General features: G+C 38.3%; 2 protein-coding genes and 2 long non-coding RNA genes across 10 annotated transcripts in view; 1 reads left to right on the top strand and 3 right to left on the bottom strand.

Moving 5' to 3' along the window:
• Positions 1-6,387, bottom strand: part of LOC130071151 (uncharacterized) — a 108,446-nt gene extending 102,059 nt beyond the window's left edge. For all 3 annotated transcript variants that reach the window (XR_008803971.1, XR_008803972.1, XR_008803970.1), the window contains exons 1-2: positions 6,112-6,387; positions 4,758-4,895 (exon numbers count right to left, since the gene is read on the bottom strand). This is a non-coding gene — a long non-coding RNA (uncharacterized LOC130071151). The remainder of the gene's footprint in view (positions 1-4,757; positions 4,896-6,111) is intronic.
• A 2,027-nt stretch (positions 6,388-8,414) lies between these two features.
• Positions 8,415-10,006, bottom strand: LOC130071121 (uncharacterized). The gene is made up of 2 exons (XR_008803962.1): positions 9,066-10,006; positions 8,415-8,901 (listed from the first exon to the last, which is right to left on the bottom strand). It is a non-coding gene; the product is annotated as an uncharacterized LOC130071121 (long non-coding RNA).
• Positions 10,007-11,674: 1,668 nt separating this feature from the next.
• On the top strand, positions 11,675-14,548 carry si:dkeyp-38g8.5 (uncharacterized protein LOC568385 homolog). The gene is made up of 4 exons (XM_056235757.1): positions 11,675-11,839; positions 12,017-12,110; positions 12,245-12,332; positions 13,062-14,548. The coding sequence occupies exons 1-4, from the start codon at positions 11,716-11,718 to the stop codon at positions 13,782-13,784; spliced, it is 1,029 nt and encodes a 342-aa protein (XP_056091732.1). The 5' UTR covers positions 11,675-11,715; the 3' UTR covers positions 13,785-14,548.
• On the bottom strand, positions 14,249-26,646 carry epyc (epiphycan). Of its 5 annotated transcripts, none has more exons than XM_056235752.1 (10): positions 26,437-26,643; positions 23,688-23,871; positions 19,537-19,759; positions 19,021-19,266; positions 17,731-18,402; positions 17,278-17,376; positions 16,668-16,826; positions 16,147-16,349; positions 15,747-15,842; positions 14,249-15,045 (listed from the first exon to the last, which is right to left on the bottom strand). In XM_056235752.1, the coding sequence occupies exons 2-10, from the start codon at positions 23,862-23,864 to the stop codon at positions 14,875-14,877; spliced, it is 2,046 nt and encodes a 681-aa protein (XP_056091727.1). In that variant the 5' UTR covers positions 23,865-23,871; positions 26,437-26,643; the 3' UTR covers positions 14,249-14,874. The 5 variants fall into 5 exon arrangements, with proteins under 5 accessions (XP_056091727.1, XP_056091728.1, XP_056091730.1 ...); XM_056235753.1 differs by having other exon boundaries at positions 19,537-19,753; XM_056235755.1 differs by lacking the exons at positions 17,731-18,402; positions 19,021-19,266 and having other exon boundaries at positions 26,437-26,641.

The following is a 26,646-nucleotide window of genomic DNA, read 5'->3' as shown; positions in this document are numbered from 1 at the left end:
CCAAAATCAAAACTATGATCACTTGGAAAAGAAATAGGTCTATTTAACTCACATACAAATCTCACATTTAAATAAAATAAAACGGAATAACTCTCAAATAGAATTGAAAATTAAACAAAATGAAAGCAAAACAAAAAAAGGCCCAAATCAAAACAAAAATAAAACCGAAAATAAAGCAAAACAGGCCCAAAATAAAAAATAGGATCACATGGAAAAGAAATGGGTCTATTCAACTCAAATAGAAATCTCACATTTAAATAAAATAAAAAGGAATAATACTAAACTAGAATTAAAAGTAAATAAATGGTGGAAGCCAAACAACATGAAACAAAAAACAACATTTTTTTTAAATTATAATTTAGAAAAGAAATATGTCTATTCAACTCAAATTAAAATCAAATTCAAATTGAATACAACTAAAATTGAATAAATTAATAAATAATAAATAAACTAAACTACTAATTCAATTATCAAATTAAATAACAATTAAAGATTGCAATAGTGATTGTGTTTGCATCATTATCCACCAAAGACCAAAATAAAAGCACCCCAGGACATCTCTCTGCTTGCACTGAAAATCAACTAAATCCTGAAGTTGGCCATCCATAAAATTAGCATGTGCCAAAATACAGGTAGGTATCAGAGCCACGTCATGAACACACATTACAGAGAGTCACCTGGTTTGACCTGATCAAGCTACTGTCTGTCTCTCAACAAAGTGCTGTTTTTAGACCTTCCATGCCAGCCTCCCTCTCATTCTGCCTGACGGAAACTCCTACGAGTGTGCGATGGGGTGATTCTGGGAAGACTAAGGTTGACTTTTCCCGCCGTTTGTTTCTAAGAAGGGAACATTCATGGTAGCGTACTGTGCAGGTATGTGTGTTGGTGACAGGTGAGCAGTAGTGTTTGGATCACATTAGTGTGTTTGGATCACATTAGTGTGTTTGGATCACATTAGTGTGTTTATAAGGTGTTGGAGTCAAGTGCGACTTCTCACTCTGATTAGCATTGATGATGAATGTTATGACGAGAGCGTCTTGGTTTTCACAATAACACTAAGAGGAGGTACATTCATAGACTTGAAATAACACATGAACACCAACCCAAGGTGGAAGAATATCAGATTGGAGTACACCGTTGACTTAATTAACAGACTTATTTCAAATGTAATATTTTTTAGGAATAAAGTATTAAACCCAAATTGTGCCCTACAGAACAAGACACGAGGTCATAAGTATGTGGACACCTCCTTATAGATAAGTACAGCTCCTATATGAATGAGGAAGGATTGAAATATCTACAACTCTGATTCCGTTTCAATAGCTTCATTCAAATCAGCAGCTTCTGCTTCATACAAACTGCTGCTTCTTTAGTTCAAATTTCAGGCTGGTCTGTAGACACACTTGCACAAGAAGGTCCTCTATTTCATTTCACCTACACAAAGAATTGTGAAGAAAACAGTTCAACCAGCAGCAGCAGTGGGCTGGTGTGTATGTGTCTGATTTTATCAACAGAGCAGTGTCTTCTGGTGAACAGTAGGACCTTTGAGCTCTTTCAACTCTTTCGAAAGGCTTTAAGCGATTGGATGACAGGCACATTCCAGGTTTGGGCCAGGCTACACGACGCAAGGATACATCAATGAGAGTGATGTGATGTGTGCATGCAATGACATGAATTTTGGACATTTGCTAGATTTTTCGGCTATGAGCCACATTTAAAAGGAATAGTTCACCCAAAAATGAAAATTCTGACTCATGTCATCACAAACAGGTATAGGAGTTTATTTATTTTTCTGAGCTGTCGAGCTCCTTAAAGAACAAAAAAGCACTGTAAAAGCACTTCCAATAGCTTTGTGTGAGAAATCAGACTAAAATTAAATAATTTATGATTAATGATCATTAAGATACAAACGAGTTCAAAAGTTTTAAGTCGGTAAGATTTTTTAATATTTTTGAAAGAAATTTCATATGCTCACCATGGTTGCTCACATTTATTTGATAGAAAAATGCTGTAAATAATTTTTACATTTTGTGAAATATTACAATTCAAAATAAAATTCTTTGTTATTGTTCAGAAATCATTCTGATATGCTGATTTGCTGCTCAATATTTTTTTCTTTCTTAATGATGAAAACAAGTTTTTAAAAAAGCAAGGAAAACAGGGCTATTTGATGAATAAAACGTTCAAAAGAACATAATTTCTTTAAACAAAATTAAATATTTTGTATTGTTATGCCTTTACTGTCCCTTTTATTCAATTGAATGCATATTTTCTGAATAAATGTCCTTTAATAAAAAATAAAAAAAATAAAAAAAATAAAAATCACCCCAACCTAGTGTTCTATACATTTTCAGAAAATTATTTAGGGTCTTTTCCTCACAGGAATTCAGAAGACTTGAAATATAGAAAACAAATCAAACAGTTTATAGTGCTTTTTGGGGCTTGACAGCCCCCCGGTCACTATGAAATGTCATTGTGTGCAAACAAGCTACATTGAATTAATTAGGGTTGTTCTAATGAAACAAAAATGACAGTGAGTAAATAATAGCAAAGTTTTGATTTTGGGGTGAACTACACCTTTAATTTAAGGGAGAGTGCAGATAGTTGTAAGTTGGTTTAGTGGGTCAGTTCCTCTCTGCATTTGTGCTCTCAGATGTTGTACAGGTGAACTGTAGCAGATTTTTGCTTCTGCGTCCTTGACACAGTTTGCGACCGCATCAGTGTCCGATTCCTCCTTGCCAAACTGTCTCCTTGATGATGACGGAGCAGGGGGCCAACCGCATTTCTACCACCTCGTCTCTTGGGTGGCGAGAGATGAAATGGAGAATACAGGAAGATAAGTTGAGGGAGCACTTTGGAGTTTAGGGGGACCGAAATAGATGTGACACACAACAGCTCTGCAACTGCCCAGTTAGACTAATGAGGCGAGGTTGAAGGAGAGGGATGCTCCCGGAGGTGCACACGCTCACGTCAAAGCCCCTGCCCCCCTCACCCGTGGCCTATTTCCGGTACAGAAATTCATTAAAATGGCCCCAGCGAGCAGGCTTTAGGGCCTCAACTGGGTCAAGGCAAAATAGTAAGCTCAAAGCATTCAACTCAATATCAATTTGTCATTTGACAGATTAGATTAGTCATTTTTCACACCTGCATCTCAAGCAACCACAGACCTCACAGAAGCTATGTTACACACAACACACATGCTTGACCATTGAGTTTTTGGTGCCCACACACCTCACCCCACTCCACACCTATTCTCTGGTATATCAGTGATACTTGAATACATCTACAATACCAGTCAAACGTTTGGAATATTTACAAAAATATTCATGTTTTTGAAAGAAGTCTCTTATGCTCACCAAGGCTGCATTTATTTGATGAAAGATATAATAGAAAAAAGTACAATTTAGAAAGACTGTTTTCTATTTATATATATTTTAAAATGTCATTTATTCCTGTGATGGTAAAGCTGAATTTTCAGCATCATTACTCCAGTCTTCAGTGTCACATGATCCAACAGAAATTAGCTGGTTTGATGCTTAAGAATCATTTCTTATTGTCATCAATGATAAAAAATAATTTAAAAAAAACAGTTGTGCTGCTTAACAAATCCATATTTTTTGGGGAAACCGTGATAAAATTCGTAAGTTTGGAGAGGTAAGATAAAATAAAAGAGACTTTTATTCAACAAGGATTCATTAAATTGATCAAAAGTGACAGTAAAGAAAAATGTATAAATGTTACAAAAAAAATCTAATTCTAATAAATTCAGTTCTTTTGAATTCTGTTAAAAAAAATGTATCAAAATTTCCAATCCGATTCAGCAAATGTTTTCAACATTGACAATAATAAGAACCATTATTAATAATTGTGTAGCAAATCATCATATTAGAATGATTTCAGAAGGATCATGTCATTCATGTGACACTGAAGACTGGAGTAATGGATCCTGAAAATTCAGCTTTACCATCACAGGAATAAATTTTTTTTTTTATTACATTTTAAAGTATATTTAGATAGAAAACAGCAATAATACTTGGGTACTTAGGGGAAGAAATAGTAAGAGTTGCATGCTAGAATGCTATTCTAATTCAGTCAATGGCCAAATTCAGCCAAAATCTTGCAGGTAATAAATGTAAATTAGATACGTCAGATTACTGTGCATATTGTGGAAATGTAATAATGAAATAATGTTTAATGAACAATGCAAATTTAACACAACGGTTGTTAGCATCACACATCACAACATAGTTTAAATGAGTAGTGTGAAGTTATTAGGATGTTGAAAAGTACAGCAGAAACCAAGCAGCAGTTTTGCTTTTTATCAAGTCTGATCAAACTTACAAGGACATGACTGCACGACATTTCTGTGACCTTTTCTTTCGGCTGAACAGAGTCCACTCCGTGGGTGTGTCCAACCACAACGCCACAGGCACCTGTCTCTGTGAAGGTCAAAGTGCTGTTTTTCTACATCTATACACATGTATGTGTTAGAAATAACGGGCATTATTTAAGCAATACTTGAACTAATTTCATTTATAGAAATCCAATACCCTTCAACAATGGGAATTCAGTTTGAGTGTTAATTATTTATCAATTCAACCTTCATTTAGCAAATTAATTAAATGAATCTACTCTGCCATTTAAAGAAACTGCAGAAAATGAAATGGAGTACAAACTGCTTAAGAATTGTGTTGCTTTTTTTTTTGATTGCACAAAAATAAAAATAAAAGCAAACAAATTGCTTTCAAGGGCTTTACCTTTATCTTCTTGAACTGGTGCTTTGCCTATAAGGCCAAAAGGCTGGTCCATTCATCCATCACCAAACAGCTGATTCACACAAGTTTTTCCATGCTTTCTCCATAACATTTGCCAGAAGAGTACGATAAACACAAAACCTGAGGCGAGAAATACAAGGTTGGAAAACAGACAGTAAAACGGTGTGATTATGAACATCTGATTTAGTTAAGCAATAAAAAACAGCAGGTGATCACAGCCTCGCTGATTCGGGAGCCGGTCCAACTAGATATTGCTTCTATACAACAGCTCAACAAACTAAGTTGATATTGAGTAACTATATACATATATTATATATATATATCACACACACACACATTTCAGTTCGCTGTTGTTTTGTTTGAAATATTTTTCATTGCAAAAATCTTTTGCAGATTTTAATATTTTAGGCATTGCTGGACTGGACTTCCTAAGATTTTAAGCTATTGAAAGTAAATGCCTTTTCTTACAAAATAAATAAATAAACACGTAATTGAAAAATAAAAATCTTTATAAATCCACAAGTTTTATGTGAAGGAAATGGACTGAATCACATTAAAGAAAGATAACTGAGTGATAATGGCCTATTTAGTTTAGATTTAGCTTAAAATCTCATGAAACCCAGACCAACATGAATTACCTACAACCTTGTCACACACCTAAAGAAAGTGTACCATTTACTAAAATCTTAGATTATAGATATGGTCTAAATGGGTGAACCTGCTCTTTCAAGTAGAAGCTTATCCTGGTAACTTTTCTTGCCTGTCTAAAAGGGGAGAAAATGTGTATGATGGATGAGCGAGGGACAGGCTCTCCCATGAGGCCAGGCTGGTGACTAATCAATAGACTGGCAGTGCGGCCTGGCTGGAGGGCTCCATATCAATCATAATGCACAAGCCTTGTATTCTCATCGACAGCACACAGTAGGCCAGGGACGAGTTGTTTCATCTATTACTCTTGGTAGATGGACCACGGGGCAACTGAGCTGACACATAGCATTGTCAGAGTGGGAGAAACACTCACCATAAAAAGAAAAAGAAAAGTCGAAACCTAAAGTTTGGCTTATTAAAGTAAAGTAGGAGTTGAGATACATACCCTCGGTTTCACAGACATGGCAGTCCCGGACTAAAATGCATGTTTGAGCTGTTTTAACTGAAAGCAACTTATCTTATTTTAAGATATGTCAGTGCCATTGTTTTGTCTCAAGATGCACACCAGCAATGTTTTTTTTTTTTTTTTTAAGTTACTGAAAGGTCCTGATTGAACTATACATAATCCTGGCTTTATCAAAGCCTTTTCTGTGAAAGCAGCCCATGGAGAAATGGAGACAGGCTTTACCTTGTTTGAGTTGCTTCTTTTGTGGTTTGTGTCCTCCTTGACTAGTGTAATTTGAGAGGTTTTTCCTGTCCTGCTTTCCTCCATTGCTTCATGCCCCTCACAGATGCCATGCACTATTCTAAATGTGGCACTAGGATTATCATCAACACATTGCTCTTGTCAGCCTTCCTAGAGTTCTGGTGGTGGGACTTACTCTACTGTGGCAATTTAGGGCCACCTTGTGGTGTAAACCAGTTAGGCAAGTGCACCTGTTTGCCACGTGGTTTATATATTTAAAAAAAAAAAAAAACGCTCTGTGCGGTGAGATAAAGGAACACAATGTTCCTGTGCTCAAAACAATCATATAGAGTCAATTAAGTTCAGAAGAGCTGATCCACAGTTGTTTACATTTCCTTTGATGCACTGCTTTGTGCACACATTTAAAACCCAGCTATTCCTCTATAATTGTGAATTTATAAAGACCTTTGTCAGACTGATCTCGTGAAATGGCGTATGTATGACACGCCAATTCGTATTTCCATTTTTGGCGTGCTATCAACACGCATAATCGCTTTTCAGCGTGTTTATCAACGCCGTTGACTTAACGTTATATTACTGTATATATAAAATATATGACCTACCCCAACCCCATCCCTAAACCTACCCGTCTCTGGGGTTAATACCATTTATGAGTCTTCCCCTACCATCCTAGGAAAAAAAAATATCGCTCCCCAGATGTAGATCTACATTTTGCTTCGTTTCGCTCGGACATTTAACGGCGTGTACAAACACGCGGAATCACTCGGATATTTAACGGTGTAGACATACACGCAAAAGATGAAGATTCGTTTCGGCGTGCACATACACGCGGATAGATAACACGCCACTTGACTTGAAAGTGGCGTGGATGTTTACGCAAAGTCATGATGTCATGTTGCCTTTGTTCAAGAATAGGCTGTCCAGATTTCCCCTCTACATGGATCCGAAAATGAGCTTGAAACAGATTTCAGGTCATGTTGATCTTCAAACATATTCAAGGCGCCCTTCCTCTATCCCAAATGTGCCCTTTTTGGATTTAGACTTGTGCAGTCATTTAAGTAAACTGTTTTTGTTTACATAAGACACTGTCGTAACTTCAACCACATGAATATCCTGAGCTCAGTACATTAATTCTTATGTTAGTATTATTTGATCTGATATTTTAGCAGGTGATTTAAGGTTTTATTGAATATGGCAGATTGTCATAAATTTATCTCTTTACACAGAAAATATAAGCAAACTTTACACACTAAAAATCAGATTTTGGCTATACTATTGCAATAGGCGATTTTAAAGTCCCCATGGTGAAAAACAAGCTTTTATTGTGTATATGCCTATGTGGTGTTTTTAATATGAACACAAACCATGTGCAGATACATAACACCATTGCTGAGTATTTTCTCCTTAAAACTGCAGTGTGTGATCGTCAACGAGTGGATCTGAGCTGGTGTGAGTGGGGGGCGGAGACAATTTGCATATCCATAGAACCTTGTATACTGAGGCATTGGTGTAGTTACATTCAAGCTATTTTAAAAGGCATGAAAAAAAATCATGCTTAAATATGTTAAATGTCATTTTGGTTTTCAAAATTTGAGTTAAGGGATAACATTGACTACAGGGGGACTTTAACATTACATGATTAGCCCCATTGCTTTCAACGTGCCTATGCAATGTGAATAGTTTAACCTACACTAAAGGAGGAATAAAAAGGATAATTTTAAGCTAAATTCTGACTATTACACAAGAAACGGACTCACACTTCACGAACATGCATCTTGTATTCTCACCTTAAGAATAGCTATTCTCTCCAGCAGCAGTCCTCAAGCTCCATGGGCCCCCATTGTGCAAGACAACATTCAAAAGACCCCACACGTCAAATATTAACTCTGGCACAATTTTTTAGCTTTAAAAAAAAAAAAAATTTTGATTATGTGATTCCATAAGTTAAATATGCTTAAAAAGAGTAGTTGAGGGAACAATATGTTCTACACATTTTTACCAGTTTAAAATTTAGTCTAGAGTACTCTTGCAGAACCGAAGCTGAAACCCAGTTCTAAATGCATTTTGGGTCCATGAAAACCTAGTCACATACCACCATTAGGCTTTTGTGTGCTAACATTTTAATACAACTAAAACCTTTATGGAAATGACAGATTGCTATAGGCAATACCAATGTTGTCAAGCATATGTGCATGCAGTCTTTGCATATATGCTCATTTTCCTGTCCCATATATATTTGAATGAAACTCATACAATGTATAATAAACAAGAAACAAATCAACATGTAAATCAGATGTGCGTTTTAATAATGAATACAATTATTGAAAATTAATAATCAATATTTACAAAAATGTTCTCACAAAATAAGATCGCATCACATGAGATGAAGATCTGAGTGCACTTGTGTGATCTCACATTCAAACATTTACCACAGTTACCCAGCAGTGATGACCAGGCAGCCATGTGGCTTTGTCCCAAGGCTCTGGGTGGGTTGCACAGGCAGCTGAGATCCGTCGAGGAGGATCAGCAACCTGTAAAAGTCTCTCAAAACACATGCATCCGTTGGCAGAACAATGCATGCACATTTGCTCAGAAATGACATTGCGACATCAGGTTACTGCAACGCTCTAACACCGCGTACATTAAGGGTGGAGCGGGTTTACCTGCAGGCCACGTGGTTGTGGCCGTACTGGAGGCGGGGCGTGGCGTACACGTCATCGCGTAGCTGTGACGCAGAGCGTTCCGCCTCCCTGAGTTGGAGTCTGCGCAATGCTGTGAGACAAGGACGAAGGAGAGCCGACAAATGAAACCGAATTCAACTCGTAACATGCAACTCAAAGAATTCTGTTGAACGCCTTGGCTTCAATAAAACATTGTTCGATACTACCACACATTTAAATAGTGCTAGGTTAACAATAAAACCATTGGCATTTCACGCACATATTACTGTCTATGGTTTCACAGCTGCCAGGTCGTCGTCTCGTTCCGACGAAATCAAGTCAGGTTTCGGAAACACGTCAGATTTCATTCCTGAAGAACACGTCCTCGAAGTCTCGCTGTTGAAAGTCCAAAGATCTGTCGTAATCAGAGTCCGACAATGAGAAAACGCTCTCATCAAATTGGACATGATGACTCTGCATTGAGAAATCATGGCTTACATCACATGTCTCAAATGAAACATCTAACGTTAATCGTTCAGCGTACACCAGGTCCATTAAATACTGGGTAGTGTTTCTTGGTGCCATGGCAACCGGTGGAACGTAACTTGTATTCCTCGTTACTGTAACGTTACCGTCGACACGGTCCAGACACACCTGTGGTCTCTTGACTGACCAGGCGCGGACCCGTAGCCTCCTTTCGCTGATTTTTGCACGCAAAAATGTCTTCCTCTTTGATTTTGACCATTTCTTCTTATGAACAGGCGCGGTCTCGGTGTCCTTCTGGTAGTTTTCGTTCATTGTCATAACTTCAAGATACATTACTAAAAAAAACACACAGTCTTTCGTTGCCTAGATGTGAGAGATACAAAAACCACCGAGTGATTGAAATATAACAGTAAAATTGAACAAAAAAAGCTTCGAAAAAGGACCCAAGATTCAACTGCTGCTGTCTCTTCGACGTTCAAAAACGAATGACAAACGTGGCCAAGGAACGTGCGACTTACGTACTCAACGAACTTGCGGAAGTGACGTTTTTCGTTTCCAGCCAATCAGCTTTCGTCTCGTCTTATTCGGCGGTGATCATGAGAGCATTGATTTGAACCGATTTGAACACAGTGCCCCGCTAGGGACTTATCAGCAAACATTGCAACATATTCAAACATGAAGAATAGCCATCGAGAACTTTATAAACACACAAACAAAACAAAAATAGGTATACAAAGGTTACCGTTAGGTAACACTACCCCGTATCGCGTTTTTAAACAAAAACGCGTTCAGTAAGCTGAGATAAACGTTTGATCATGTTCTGTGTTAATAATTTACATTGGGTTAGTCAGTCTGGTTATTTATGCTGTGCTCAAGTTCAAGAAATTCCAAGTTCTGCGACAGTCGGTAGCTGTAAAAACAAAAAGCTATCTTTATGTATTAAAAAGTTGTCTAAAAAATAGTGATGGCCGCTTTCGAATCGCTGCTTCTTTTTGGAGCTTCGAAACCTTTGTTCCGAATCAGTGGTTCGGAACGCGTATTGAACTGGTCAAGTAGTAAAAAAAAAAAAAAAAATATATATATATATATATATATATATATATATATATATATATATATATATATATATATATATATATATATATATATATATATATATATATATATTGTGGAAACCATCTTGAAGAACATCACCCAAACATTTCATTTTTCCAACAAAATAAAACAGCGAGGTACCTTGACGACCTCACCAAAATGTCGGCGCCCCCAGGACCCCATGCCAGGACCCAGGAGGCCACGTGACGCAAATGCGCCGTCTCTCTGCCTGATGATCCTGCCTCTTGAAGCTCTCTGCTGCCATCTTTGAGAAACTTACGAAAAATAAGATGAATCTATTTGTGAAATACATCTTTACTTGCATCAATCTCTTCTTCAGAAAATGTCCGAGGTGTTTGTTCTTTTGTTAAAAAAACATTCCCTTTTCCAATTCTCATGATTGCCCGTATCGAAGGGCGTATTGGCATGAATGCTACGGCATTTACAATACAGTAACAGCACCTCCAGCAGGTTTAGTCCAACAGTTTCGGGACGCGAGTTTGTAAATATGACAAGTGACAATGTAACTCGTGTATTGAACTCGTGAGATGTCGACTAGGAATCGAATTTCCTCGAGGATTATTTTGTTGTCTTGTTTTTTCCTCTTCTTTTAGACACATAAAACGATTCAAAAAGACACCCCCACCACCCTTAACATCAATGCACGTGATATAGTCCTTCAATGCTCTGAAAGTGTATTTAAATCTACCAGAAATTACAAATTAAAACTGCATATGACAAGACATGCAGTTTTCCACGAGGGTGCGTACATAGTGTGTTGATTTTAAATAGCCTAAATATAGGCTAAATATACAGGATTTTAGGCGGTATTTTATATACCATGTTTATGCTGTAGGTTTCTCCATTCACAGATGTGGATGTGATGTGACTCGATCTACATCACCGTCCCTCCCTACTGCGAAACTAGTTTTACGAAGAAACTATTTTGAAAGTAATTTAATTGTTTTTAAGAAGTACATCATGAAAGGTAGAATATAAATGCTTATAAGATTATAAGCTTCAACGTGTTTTATTTCTGTAATAAAATAATTTATTTTTTATACTTTATAGTAGTCTATACCGTGTAGGGTGCGATGCATCTGCAAAACAAATATGTATATGTTTCATCATCAATTCCACATTTTTAAAGGTTTATAGCCTACTAATTAATACATTTTTCCTGTTCAAGACAATCTCACTTTTCCTGACATTTTACATTGTGATATCACAGCAGTCCAGTAGGTGGCGGTATGTATCGACTCTGACCCCCGTGAATTAATAGCAGAAGGAATAAACGTAACCCTCCATTTTCTCTTCTAGTGCCCTTCGCTTGTGCACTAGCGCCATGAGTAGCGCACTTGATGACTCAAAGACAACAGACGCAAGTATGGACCACGAACTTTACACTGTACAGAGTCCCTCCGAGGACATTAAGGATGGCCCAGATCATGCAGAATTCATTTATAAGAGTGAGTAGCGATTACTTGTATGCATTTAAAGTCCCGTTGCATTTAATTAACTGTCCAATTTTAGCAGTTTAGCATTCAGCTGGCCACGTAAATTGGATGCATGTAACGTTATTATACAAATCACGTGTCTCACCGATATTAATATCTGCATGTGTCTTAATGTGTATGTGCATCAAGTGTCAAATGAAGAATTTGTTAGATTCGTGAAGTTGCGTGTGACCAACGACTCACTTTTCACTGGAAAGAGAAATTCTTCAACTCTGGCTTATAGGTAAAACAATAAACACCAACACTATGCATATAGCCATTCAAGTCTTTGCACCAAGAAATAAGTATACAGCAGATGTTTATGCCAGCAGCCTGCAGCAATCAGTCTTTAAAATCTGCATTTGTAATCTGCTATAGGGCCATCTTGAAAGAGCTTGGTCTGCAAAGGGAAATTTCTGCCAGCCAGGCGAGGAGGAAATGGGAAAACCTAAAGATGAAGTATAAGGTATGCTTATGCCATGTTATGAGTGTTCAGTGGTTCTCAATCCTTTCATACAGGCCCCCAGCACTGTGCATTTTGGATATTGCCCATATGTAGCACACCTGATGCAACTTAGAAGCTCGCCATGAAGACCTTTCAATCTTCAGACAGTGCTCTGCATATATATATATATATATATATATATATATATATATATATATATACACACACACATACAATTCCCTAAATTACATTTAAATATTAAACAACAGAATGTCATTAAATTTAAGGATGACAAACAATATGTAATACATATCTAAATAATTATTTTAAAAAAAGTATGGTAATAGGCTGAATGTATTTACATTTAGTTCAATTTGTGTGTTATTTTAATTAATGACATTTTAATATTATACATCAGAATGTCATTACATTTAAGAATGACAAATGATATATTTATATAGTAAAAATCTCAATAACTATTTAATATGTATGGTAGTAGCATGAACGTATTATATACATACACACACATAACATTAAAGTTACACACAAAATACTCAAAATTACATTTTAATAAATATAAACATCAGAATGTCATTTATATTAAATCTATATATTCATATTATGTTTAATAATTTTTTATACACATAAGTAAACATCATACTGTGTAATCACACTCCACACCCCTAATCTGCATGATCTTGCCCTTTGTGCTCACAAACTGTTTGTGTCTGTGTACCTTGTGTGTATCAGGAAATGAAGAATCCCCCACCTGGCGTCTCAGTAAACCCCACTAACTGGCCGTGGTTCTCCCTCATGGATGACGCCATGGAGGGTAGACTCGCGGGAAGCGAAGTCACCGTAGACACTTCTTCTGTGGGCGATGACAGCGAGTATCGGCCGAACAGCACCACGCGCAGGAGGAGCAAGAGGGCGCGTGAGCCGAACAGAAGCGAGATCGAGCTGTTTGTTGAAGAGGATGACATGATGTCTGAGGAAATGGGGCGAGACAGGACAGATCTAGACAGAGACAGGGATGAGATGGAGCACGAGAGGGCCATTCTGGAGAGCGACAAAGCCGCTATTGAATACGAGAGGATGGTCCTGGAGAGGGAGAAGATGGTTTTAGACCGAGAAAGAGCAGGAGTGGAGCGAGAACTTGCAGCACTGGACCGAGACAGGGCCTCCCTAGAGAGAGAGAAAGCCGCTGTGGAGAGAGATAGGGCCTCTGTGGAGTACATCCGAGCTCAGCTGGAAAAGGAAAGAGCGATTCTTGACAGAGAAAGGGCTAAGCTTGAGCGAGAGCGTGCCTTACTTGAGCAGCATCGTGGGGTGGAAAAGGTGGAGCAGCCGGCTAATCTGAACGACAATTCAGAAGGAACTGACACCTCTATTCCCTTAGTGATGGAACCGGCCTCCTTAGAGAGGAGGCAGAAATTCCTCAACCTGTTTGAAAAGCTCATTGAGAACTTCTAAAATAGAACTAATTGTTCTGAACGGGACCCATTATGTAAATGTCATTATTTTTGTACACCTTCTGTTTGAAGTAAAACCGTTTACTGTTGCCGGAAGTGGATTGTTCTGTGTTACAGTGATTGATTTTGTAATGTTAGTAGCTATTGTTTAAAAGAGCACTTTGAAGCGCTAAGTGTCGGTTTCATGCCTTTGAAGACTTTACAAGCTAACAATGAAAACGTTAAGCCACCTCTGTTTTGGAGAGGTCATCAGAAATCTTTATTCAGGTGTGATTATTTCCATACAAAACACACAATGCTGAGCTAATATTTACCCCCCCCCCCCCCCCCCCCCCCAATCATTTTCAAACCCCTCAGCCAATACAACAGATTGAGATGTGATATACCAAAATATTGCAGTTCTTGTAGAAAAAAAAAAGAATCAGCTTACATATATTTAAATTACAGTACAGACTTTACAACAAATTCATTGATAGAATGCTTTTATTGCATTAGTCAAATTTACCTTTCAAGAAGTTCAGTGAGCACCAGCTTCAATTAGTTTATGCTAATTATGATAAACATTTGTTAAATTCTATATGAATATTAACAATATTTAATTTACAAAACATATTTAAACAATTTGGGCTGGCTATTGCAGCTAGCCCCAAACAGGCAACCAGTACAGCACACATAGTGAAAGTTTTTGTTGTGTTCAGATTTGCATTTGTAAATTAATGACATCTTGTTTTCCAGTATTTGATAAATAAAAAACTTTCAGAGTTATGCATGGATGTTTCTCTGTTTCTCTAAAACTGTTTGAGACGTCATTAATCCAGATACGACTACAAACCTACATTATGAAAAGTATGTACTGTGTAAAAAGGTAGAAACACAAGCAGCGTAGAGTTGGAAGTGTCCACCTGAACTCCTGTGAGAGTGTAGGTTTATGTATTTATGCCAACCTCCTTTAAAGACAGCCATTCATATCCAAGTGTTTGCTTGAGCCCAAAGTAAAAAAAAAAAAAGAGAGGTACGCATACAGAGGAGGTTTGATGCATGTGCATACGTGTGAGTTTTGTATGTGTGCATTTGATTGTGCGTTTTCCGGCTTAAATAAGGGCACCAACAGGGATACGTGGCAAACATATGTAGGCCTGTGGGGTTCTGCTGAGGTTGATGGGATTACCGTCCAGGCGAACGTCCTCTAGAGCGTTGCGGATGTAATTTAAATCATGTGGATTGCAGAAGGTGTCCTCGTGCATCATCTGGATATTGTTATTCTGAATGATAAAACAGAACGTTTTAGATGTACCATGCAAGTACATACATTTTTGTATTTTTTTATTTTATTTAATGTTTACATTTTGGGTGATAATTCATAATTTTACTATAGGAAAGATGTCAATATTAATTAAAGAGCACTATGCGGATTACCAGAAAGATTGACTATAAATTGAATGCTTGGTTTATGTTATTATTTTCTCTGCCAATCATAATAACCTCAGCAAATTTCCTGATGTTCTCAAATAGCATAATTTCTAAATGTAAACTGCCTCCTTTAAAGCGATACTCCACCCAAAAATGAAAATTCTGTCATCATTTACTCACCCTCAAGTTGTTGCAAACCTGTATGAGTTTTTTTCTTCTGATGAACACAAAGGAAGATATTTTGAAGAACGATTGGAACTTTGGCACCATTGACTTCCATAGTATTTTCTTTTTCTACTATGGAAGTCAATGGTGCCAAACAACTGTTTGGTTCCAATCGTTCTTCAAAATATCTTCCTTTGTGTTCAGCAGAAGAAAGAAACTCATACAGGTTTGCAACAACTTGAGGGTGAGTAAATGATGACAGAATTTTCATTTTTGGGTGGAGTATCCCTTTAAATTAGAATCTATACATAAATGTTACTATTTCAGTTAGGTGACAAGTGCCATAGATGTCCACAGTGTGGCACTAGTGAGGTGGGAGTACAGGTACCTGTAGGTGCAGGGAGCGCAGACTGTCAGGCAAAGGAACTGGGATGTGGTCTATGTTGTTGTCAGTCAAGTAAAGGTAAAGTAGCCCTGGCATGTCCTGAAAACAGAAAACATGAGTTGATGACAATCCTGTCAAACAAAATTAGCTAAGGTGCATTCAACACCTCTTGGTATGAGCAATAGCAGCCCTTCCCGTAGGGACCGGACCATCATCAGCTTTTCTGCTGGCTGGTTTTTGTCTAATTTAAACTAAATGTAAGCTGTTCCCTCAGGTCTACTTGTACATTAGTCTAAAACAGGTTCAAGTTCACACCATAAGCAAGAAAGCACAGCAAAGAATGTGCTAAAGGCTATGCTTTATTAAACTTTTTTCACATTTTGACTCTTATTGCTTCTCTCACCTTGAAAGCTTCTCTCTGGATGCCAGTGTTGCCCAACTGGTTGTGACAGGCATCAATAAGAGACATAGAGGGTGGCAGAGCAGGAAGTTGTCTTATACTGTTCTCTCGTAATATCAACTCTTCCAGAGCAGGAAGGCCAAAGAAAGCATCATCATCAATCCTGGAAATGCCGTTGCTAGTCAGATCGATCCTCTTTAATTTATCTTTATGACAAAAAAAGACAAAAAGCCATTCAGTAAAATTTATGAAAACATCAAATTTATATTTTAGCATTAAGCTAAATAAATCAAATGTTGCTAACGCTATCAGATCAGGCTATAAAATATTATTAAGATTTTTAGACAAACTGTTGTCTAAACTCTAGACCTAAAAAAACAGGAATAGTTATTTCCAACCCATTTACTTCTGTACTGTGAAGCGTTTTCGAATTAAACTATTCAACTAGAAAACTGTAGGGCGGGGCTTAATTTGATCATTATTTCATTAAAACAGTTTGGTTTTCCCATTAATGAAACACATACTCAAGTTGGCGAAGTCAGACTTGCTGATCCTGGCAATTTTATTGTAGCGGGCATAGAAATGAGTGGTTTCTTTGGCGAGGGGAGGAACACGGTCCAGCTTAAGGTCATCACAGTACACAGATCCGACCAGACAGGTGCACAGCATACAGGTAGCCATACCTTACCACCAAACCAGCAGGTGGTATTCAGAAGACAAACACATATTAAAACACAGAAGCTGTACTGATGCATATCCAGCAACAGCCTGATTGGATACACAAGTACATACTTTTGTATCAGTCATCAAGAGACTGCAAAGCCACAATGTCACATGAGAATGTGCTACATACAGTACATAGGGATCCTACTCTTGAAGAGCCACCTTAGTGCAGGATTTTAGCTCCATCCTCAATTAAACACACCTGAACTAATCAAGGTCTTCAGGATCAAAAGAAACTTCCAGGCAAGCATTTTGGAGCTAAACTCTGCAGGAAGGTGGCCTTCTAGGAGCAGGATTGGACACTCCTACAGTATAATATATTACACAAATTAATAGTGATATGTAGGTATCTCTGGTAAACAACAGAACTTAATCAGTTAGCCTAACACTATATACAAGTGAAATACTGACCTGTTGTATCTGTGTCAATATCAGGTAGTAACCCTGACCCTATATCCCCCCCAGTCCCCTCCTGGGGAGTGGTCAGGGTAGTTAGGAGTATTTCCTCCTCTTGTTAAACACAATAACATTAAGGTGTTAGAAGACAGATTAGCACATGAACAGATGAACAATGGAACATGACAGACAGTGAGCAATAATGTCATTGAGAAGTTATAATGCATTATTATTGTTATAATGAACACACAGTTAACCAATATCAGCCAGTTACATGACTTTCCCAGTGGGAATAACATTTGTAGAAAATGCTGGCATTGATGAGTGCAACAATAAATTCAATAGTTATCATATTTTTGTTAATCTAGTCTAAACTATCCTTGATAAAAAAAGAGCCCTAACAACTGTCATATTTCTGACATAAATCTAAGTCATAGAAGTGCAAGGTATTGATATCATTGTACTGACCTTCATATAGGTCAGGAATTAATATGTCAGTGGTGACGTCTGGGGCCTCAGTCCCCCCAGACTCTCCTGACTCCAAAGAGACCACAGGCTCTCCAGTCTCTTCAGGGATGCCAGACTCTTCAAACCATTCAATGGGCTCAAGCTTTTCAGAGACCTCAGACACCCCAGAGATCCCAGGCTCTCCAGACACCTCAGACACCCCAGAAATCCCAGGCTCTCCAGACACCTCAGGCACCCCAGAGGCCCCAGGCTCTCCAGACACCTCAGGCACCCCAGAGGCCCCAGGCTCTCCTGGTACCTCAGGTACCCCAGAGGCCCCAGGCTCTCCTGACACCTCATGTACCCCAGACTCTCCTGACTCCTCAGGTACCCCAGAGGCCCAAGGCTCTCCTGACTCTTCAGGTACTCCAGATGCCCCAGATTCTCCTGACACCTCAGGTACTCCAGAGGCCCAAGGATCCCCTGACACCTCTGGTACCCCAGGTTCTCCTGAGACCTCAGGTACCCCAGATGCCCCAGATTCTCCTGACACCTCAGGTACTCCAGAGGCCGAAGGATCCCCTGACACCTCTGGTAACCCAGAGGCTCCAGACACCCAAGAGATCCCAGACTCCCCAAAATCCCCAGAGGCTTCGTGTGGAAGGGTTTCAAGCATCAGGTGGAGCTCCTCCTCTTGTAAGAGACAAGGTGGGGTGGCAAAAAGGAAATTAGCCTCCTCAACAGCAAATGATAGATAACAGCATGACAACAATGCTGGCAATGATAATGCGGTAGCCATTTTGGATCAAGATTGTAACCAATACAAAAAGATAAATGGTTGTGAATTCCAGATCATGGTTACTTGCTTTAAAATATTTAGGACATCCCTCCCACTGCGGTCTGACAGGTAGACCATACATTGGACACCACCTCACCCACATAAAAAAAATACTATGCTGAAGTAATCAAGAACCCCCTTAAGCTTCACTTACAAAAAAAGTGTGCAATAATTGTACCTTTAGAGGAAAAACAGCTTCTCACAGTTGGAGTACCATTGAAGGGACATCTTTGTAACTTATTTACCCCTAAAAGATTCACAGTAGTACCTTAAGGTTACATATTACTATTCCTAAAGTACTAATATGCACCTTTTATGCATAGATAAGGTACAAGGTTGCCAAAGGTACAGAGGTTATACCTTAAAGGATACTGCCCCAGTGAGAACCTGTTGTGCCCTTAACGATTCTATTTTTGCACATTTATTTCTCACAGCGTAAATATATCAAGTAAACCAAAGTCCTGAGTACTGACCTCTACCTGAGATCAATATTATGCCTGAACCAGAAAGCCCAGAGACTCCAGAAACAAGGTCCCCTGAGTCCACAGAACCTGAAATGTCACCAGAGGCCCCAGAACCTCCAGAGCCCAAAGGCTCTCCAGAACCAGAAGCTTTGTTATCGAGCAAGTCTCCAGAGGCTCCAGAGCCCAAGTCACCAGAACCCGAAATGTCCCCAGAAATCTGAAGGATGTCAATGGGCGTCAGACGAAGCTCCTCCTCTTGTTCAAGACAAGGTTAGGTGTTAGAACAGTTATTAGAATTAGAATTACACTTAGAACCATATGGACTGGTTCAGTAAAGACTATGAGTGATTTACTGGTTATGATGCACATAAAAAGCATAAGAATGATGCACATAAAAAGTTCAAGAATTATTAAAACTCATTTAACCAATCGGATTGCCAGTTAAATGGAACGACAGCATGAAATTGTTGGAAGGCTAGTCATGACTATTAGTAGTGTGTGCATTTATACATGCATGGTACAAACCTCCCTGAGCACTAGGGCCCATCAAAGTCCCTGACTCCCCAGAGCCTGATGGAATAAGCTGAGGCTTAATGGGTAATTCCTTGTGGTCAATCTCCTCAACTGTCCTCCGTTCTTCTTGTTCTTCATGCTCCACATTCTTCTCCTCCCCCTCTTCTTCCTCTTCAAACGAGGCACCATTTGAAGGATCAATGTCCTCATCAGGGCCCAAGGTGTCAATCTCTATCTGCAAGAAGAATTCAGGTCAGTACACTATACTCATTTTTGTCATATTACAAACCAAAACATGGCTTTCTTAAACGGCCGATGATTTAAAGGACTGACAGAAAGTGCTGTGTCAAAAAGACTGCTGTAGAAGATAATTATCTCAATCTGTTAAGGTACCCAATACTGCTCCTGTAGGGCCACCTTTCTGCAGAGTCTAGCTCCAACTCGGATTAAACTCAACTGAATGTGCTAATCAAGGTCTTAAGGAGCTGAAGTCTGCATGACGTTGGCCCTCCATGAGCTGGATTGGACACCCTTTAGCTATACCGAAATGATTCCTCATATTGTTTTAAAACTGTGTACTGATGTCCCAATACAAACCATTTATGCATTAGATTTCTGTGTCCTACTAAAGCATAAAATCTTGCAGACACATTCGATTGTAAGAGAAACAATTCCAAGGTTCAGTAAGAGGTGTGAGTCAGCAGAAGGCTGTCCCTTTGAAAGAGTAATGGGCTTTTCACTGGGTATTGGACCTATTCAATCAAAGCTTTCAAATTCACCCTCTTCCATACAATTGCTAATTGTTGTAAGGTGTGGGACAAATTACAGGTCATATTGATGTGCTGATTTTTAAAACCTATTCTATTCATTTAAAAAAATAAAATCTGCATATCTTGTGATGTTGACCAGTTCTCTCTCTTTTTGTATTTGATTCCGCTACAATCCAGAGTGGGGAGCTGTGAAACCATTCACAGTCTCATCTGCAAACAGCTGCTATTCTCTAGAAATGGTCCTTGTGGAACCAAGACATACATGGTAGCAGAAAATCCATATTTCTGCACATTTTCTTTCTAGAGTGTTGTATTAACTCCAGAGACAGCATCTCATTTGTCTCACAGTGTGGTCGACTTGAACATACTAAAATGATAAATAACATAATTAAACTATAGAGCAGTAACTTGAAAATACATAAAATGCATTACACTATTAATTCAGCTTGTGTGAAGACAAATGGACAAACCCTAATGATGATGAGAGCCTGTAAAACAATAAGTCTTAGAGAGGCCTTTCTTAATGCTTTTCATACACCAAACTAGTCAAACATGCAATGCCAAAGGCTAAAAGGATGGCTAAAATAAATCAACAACGTGTACAGCAATAAACAGTGATATTGACTCATTTCAGATACCAGGATGCATGAAAGCTTTCTGGAACCACAACCAAAATCTTTTCTACAACAGTCAGGCATGTTACTCACAAGCTTTTGCTGACATTGATTTTGTTCTTTACTGAAGCAATAAAGAAAAAGGTAAACAAAAGATGATTTTATGAGGGAATTTACATTGTGTAAGAGTTGTGTGAGTTTGAAAGTATTCAAAATCTTTCTGTTATTGAAGTTTAGCAGTGCAACGATTTGTTTTATCCTGTTACAGCTTAGTAAGGGGTCATTAGGTTCAACTGAAAGCTAATTTTATATTTTCATCAGCTGGGACTGAAGATGATGGTGAAATATAGGAAAAGGTAATCATTTAATTGGCATCGATGTAACTACTAGCGATGCAACTACACATTATATGCCTTTATGCCTTTTCAGAAACCTGTAAAACAGTCAGATGTGTATTAAGTTCGACCTTTAGAGCCCAAGATTCACACAGCATCAGCAGCAACTCTCTTTTTTTCAAGCTTTTTGACAGCAACTCTTGTGAGAGAGTAAAATACACATTAGGCCTATATGTCCTTGTTAATACATTAATTTACGCAGACAAATGCAGAAAGGCAAGCACCATAGAAACCTACAAGCACTCTTACATGTATAAGTAACTTCAACTTAAAACTGCATAAAAAAGAAGAAACTTACCCCAAGAGCCAAACTAAACTGAAAGAGTCTTAAGATTCACTCAAGTTAAGTAAGCTCTTTTTTTTTTGTCAGTTTATGTACATTAAAAAGTTTTACGTGCAATCTGAAACAACTGTTCTGAAACTGTATAATAATAAAAAAAACTTTCCACATGGTGAGAAACAACAAATATTCCCCCAAAGTATGAAAGATTCATAATATCCTGAAGAGCTGAAAACTAAAGCACCTTACACAATGAAAATGTGTTGTAACTCACACGTGTGCTTTTGGTTGTGGGTTTAGTTTAACTCCATAACATTCACATCAGGATCAAGTTAAGTTTTTTGGCTACGTTGTGATGCTTCTAAAAAACCATATTGGCTTGTTCCAGTCAAGCATAGTTTAGCCTATCTTTCTTCCATGCTGAAGATGATAAACTGGTCGTTGTTTTCATCGTTATATCATATGTATTACTGAATACATTTCTTCATATCTGTAGCTTAACTTCTGGCCAACTGCATTGACCAGTTTATTGGCCAGAAATGTTGTTTGTAACATCAACATTTAATTTAATAACGCATGTAAAGATGGGTAAAATTAAGCATTATAATACCAGACATTCACAAATTCATGTTCTTAACTAAAATATCCCTTTAAAATAAAAATATTTTATCTGTGGATGCTGATACAAAAGTAATTTTGAAAATGACAACCAAATAGTCAGTAAGCTTTAGCAAACTTAGATGCTCTGAGCAACTATTGATGATGTAAATGTACATCCAGAAAAAAAATGGCCACTTAAGTGAAATGATCTGACATGCCAGTATGACTAGTGTTGTACAACTATTGATTATAAGTGAACTTCAGTACTGTAAAAATGCCAGTGTCTGCCTCTCATTCAACAAGGTTGTGCCAGTGGAAAATTCAGTTAAGAACATTTCACGTTCAACAACATCTGGTCTGGCCATTATACAGATGATATGTTGTGTAAGAGAAGTGTTATAATAAAGAAAGAAATATAAATCAGTCTGACACACTGAACTTTGCTGCACCAATATGCCTCTGTCCATGAGTAGTTCTTAAATACAAAATACATTGAAGTACAAGAACAAAAAACAATCTTTGAATGCAAATGAAGTATGTCACAAATTGAGTTTGTATCGTAAAAAGGCAATTTACTGAAAATTATGGTTCTTATGAAGAAGACGGGACTAATATTAGTATGCACAGCCGAAAAGTCATCCGTAATCAGAGAGGATGAGTAAATACAGGCCAACATGCCATCGATGACCGACCCTGAAGCACAGCAGCTGGGTTAAAACCAGTTTCTAAATGAAAATCATAAACCAAAGACTGACACAGCTGGATACGATTATCCCCAGGAACATTTGGACCAGCAGAGCAAATGAAAAGTTGTCAAACACCCTGAAGCAAAACTTCTGCAATACATTCCTGCATGACAATTAGAGTTGAGCATTAGCCATCTCAACAGGCTGGAGGAAACTAATGAATATGCAAAGAGAGGATTCGTAATCAGGGTCCAGATATAAATAAGACTTGATACAAAACTCTTAAATGCAACATGTAATTGAAAATAAGACTTGCTTGTTTGAAATGAAAGAGTTCAGGTGCTGATGCAAAGCCCATTTATGCTGCAAAATAGGGTCAACCCAAAATCTCAGTTATTGAGGTCAAAGACCAACACATTCTCATCCCAAGGCGTCATCTAACTGACACTTTTGACCAATGCGTTAACACGCCGACGCACATGGTACCCTTTAAGCGTCAATATGAAACTCTCATCCTCGGGCGTCATCTAACTGACGCTTTTGACCATGCGTCTAAATCCGACGCACATGGCACCCTTTAGCGTCAGTTAGATGACGCTTCCGTTATGGGTAGGTTTAGGTCTGGGGTAGGGTTAGGGTTAGGGTTAGACCACTAGGAGGCGCGTCTCATATTGACGCTTAAGGGGTACCATGTGCGTCGGCATGTTGACGCATGGTCAAAAGCGTCAGTTAGATGACGCCTTGGGATGAGAACGGGCTGCAAAGACATGAGCATAACGTATCAGGATAATTTATGAAACCTTGAATGACTCTCTTACCTGTGTTTCATCAATTTCATCGTAATAGTCATATAAATCGCCACCCTCCACATTTAGGTCTAAATCCACGTTGTTGTTGTCATAGTTGTCTAGTTCTGCTTGTCGGGCGTATCTGGGGGGAGAGGCTGCCACCACACACAGGACCAGGAGTCCCCACATCAATCTCAGCGATACCATCGTCCTGCTACACAGAGTCAGATTGATTAATGTCTAGTGAGATCTTAAAATGCTCATGTAGAGAAGCAACAATAGAGAAGTAAACAGGGGACATGTCCATAGATAGGTACATAGATATGACAGCAAAGATCCAATCCAAATCCAATTTAGATTTCCAATCAGTAATTTTATTGTTACCTCCCTTGCATTTACAGTCTCTGCATATTTTTTTCCCCCCATAGGAATAAAGACAATTGAGCTTTGTAAGGTTGGAGAAGTGTTCATTAACAGGGTGCAGACAGCCTGTAACACTGAAATATAAGCCTCTAAAGTCTTTAGCTCACTTGCAAGGTCCAAGAAGCCACCACCTTACCAGGCGGCCATCTTGAATCCACTCAGTGACTGCTTTGTGTGTTGAAAGGTCAGAGGTGAGATGGCTGACGTCATACAGGTTTCTTTTTAAACATAATTATGACACATATAGCATTTTTACACATTTTCACACACACATAACAAAAACATAACACACATTGTGAAAAAAAGTTTACTCATAAAAGGTTTTTTATATCTTTGAATAAAGGTTCTATATGGTTCCATTAAGAACCCCCTGAAACCTTTAAGAATGTGGGTAAATTATCTATCGCAAATTCATGCTTATGGAAAGACAATAAAACATGGTTATTTTCACATTGTTCAATTTCCAGCTAGTCATCAGCTTGCCCAGGGAGAATCTGCAGAGCTTTTTTTCCATCTTCTGTGCTGATTTTGGTCGAAAATTCTGCTGATTGGATCCTTTGGATCTTTTTTAGATGAGTTCTGTGAGAACAGATTCTACATGGTCCTATAGTTCTTAACAAACAATGACCAAAAACTCTAAAATTTCAATGGTGTCTATGATAAAGATCTGTGAAATATTTAACTGAAGTATTATCAGTTCTCATATACTTTTTCATCGTCATTTTCTTAATCTCAATCCCACATGTATTGCTTTTTTGTATTCTTTCTCATGTTTAATATATAACCCATAATGTTATTTTTTTTTTTTTTCCTCTAACAGTAGAGATATATACATTTATTTTAAACGATAAGAGGCTCAGAGGAAAGCAATGACCAACTGGAGTGGAAGAAGAGAAGGGTGCACTTGATGGGCAGACCAAGTTCTGGTCCTCAGGGTGAGACGGAGAGAACGAAGCAAGAGAGAAAAAGAGAGGGAGAACCTTACAGAGCCCCTTTATGAGTGTCTGACTCTACACTCAAGTTCGAAATTCCACCGAGGTTTGTGGACAGCATGGCAGTGAGTAACTATCTCTTTCTCTCTCTCTCTTTCATGCACACACATCCACGTAACTCAGTAAAAGGCTATTTTGGGGCATAGCTGCTCTCTAGAAACCGCTGCATTTTTAAACATACATCAGTTCCCTGTGGGCTTCTGACAGCCAATCAACACATGCCATCATATTATGAATAGATATTAAATAGTAGTAATATCGAATAAAGACAAAAATAAGTTCTGTATGTAACTATGAAAAAAACAACCTCTCTCTTTAAAGCTGTAGTGTACCAATGCCTGACAGCTTCGACAGGGAAATGCTCAAAGAGGGACTATACTGAACACAGAGCTCGGCTTTTACACACTCCTGGCAGTGTTTGCAGTGTGTACACCCCGTGTGAGTATGTGTGTTAGAACTAACTATCCCAATGTTGTTTTTGGCTCTGCCCAACAGCATTCCTCATGCTCATTGATTCTACTATTTCTTCTAGTGGTGCAGCCAATATCGGCAAATTTATGACTTTTTATCTTCCAATAAGTCAAAATGCAAAAATATACAAGTTCTGTAGCTTAAGTAAACACATATTAGAGACATATCTTATCTGTTTAGTAACCCTGACAATTTCAGTTATAACTTATCAGATTTGAAGATTTAAAACAGGAAGTTTCTGTAATACGGCCTTTGACCTTAAACACATTAACAATGTATAAGACATCAAAAGTCTGTAACTTTATTTACAGCTCTTCATCACATTTTTCTGCAAATACTCTTAGATTTGTAAAGCTTAACAAAATCAACTATCCTCTTAAAATCAAGCAGAAACATCATCACTCCCAAAATGAACCCCAAAAAAACAAGGATTGGAAAACTGAGCAATATAAGAACACGCATGAATTGCCATCATTGCCACATAGGTCACCTGTTCGCCCACTTTAAACTGTTCTAAATCACTGTCAATATTATAAGAATATTCATGAAGATCATGGAGGATAGAAGTATTATATCATCAAGCCAGCAATCCAAGTCTCAGTAAAGTCGGTTGTGTGTATTTGAATTTTCGTGGCTTCACAAATGTGCATGATTGTTACAAGAATTACAAATAGATTTATAATAAATACCATGGAGTGCACCCATATATCATAAAGCCAGTCATATACGAGACAAAAAATCAATAAAAATCAATGAAAGCCTCAGTAGAGTCACTGAGGTACCAAGTGCCAAGTACCACTAAGGCTCAGAAGCAGAAGGGGAAGCCCTTGTGTCCGATCCCTGCTCTAAAGCACAGCACCAGCATTTAGACGAACATACAGAAGAACCCTTACCTCTTTCTCCTCCTTTCCCAAATGGTCCTGTTCTTCAGATCGGACAGGCAGAGGGTTGGTGGGTCTGGCCAATGGCAACAGGTCACTCACAGTGAGAATGCGAGTGTGTATCTGTATGTGGATGCTTCTGGGTATGTGACGTGTTCGTGTGCACACACTCCCAGACCTGTGTGCCCTACCTACCTGTGTGTGTGAAGGTAAGAAATGAGA

This window comes from Rhinichthys klamathensis, unplaced genomic scaffold (assembly GCF_029890125.1).
Source record: "Rhinichthys klamathensis goyatoka isolate OS25496 unplaced genomic scaffold, OSU_Roscu_1.1 h1tg000430l_1, whole genome shotgun sequence".
In the NCBI taxonomy this organism is placed as follows: domain Eukaryota; kingdom Metazoa; phylum Chordata; class Actinopteri; order Cypriniformes; family Leuciscidae; genus Rhinichthys; species Rhinichthys klamathensis.
This window is presented reverse-complemented; position numbering and strand designations above follow the sequence as displayed.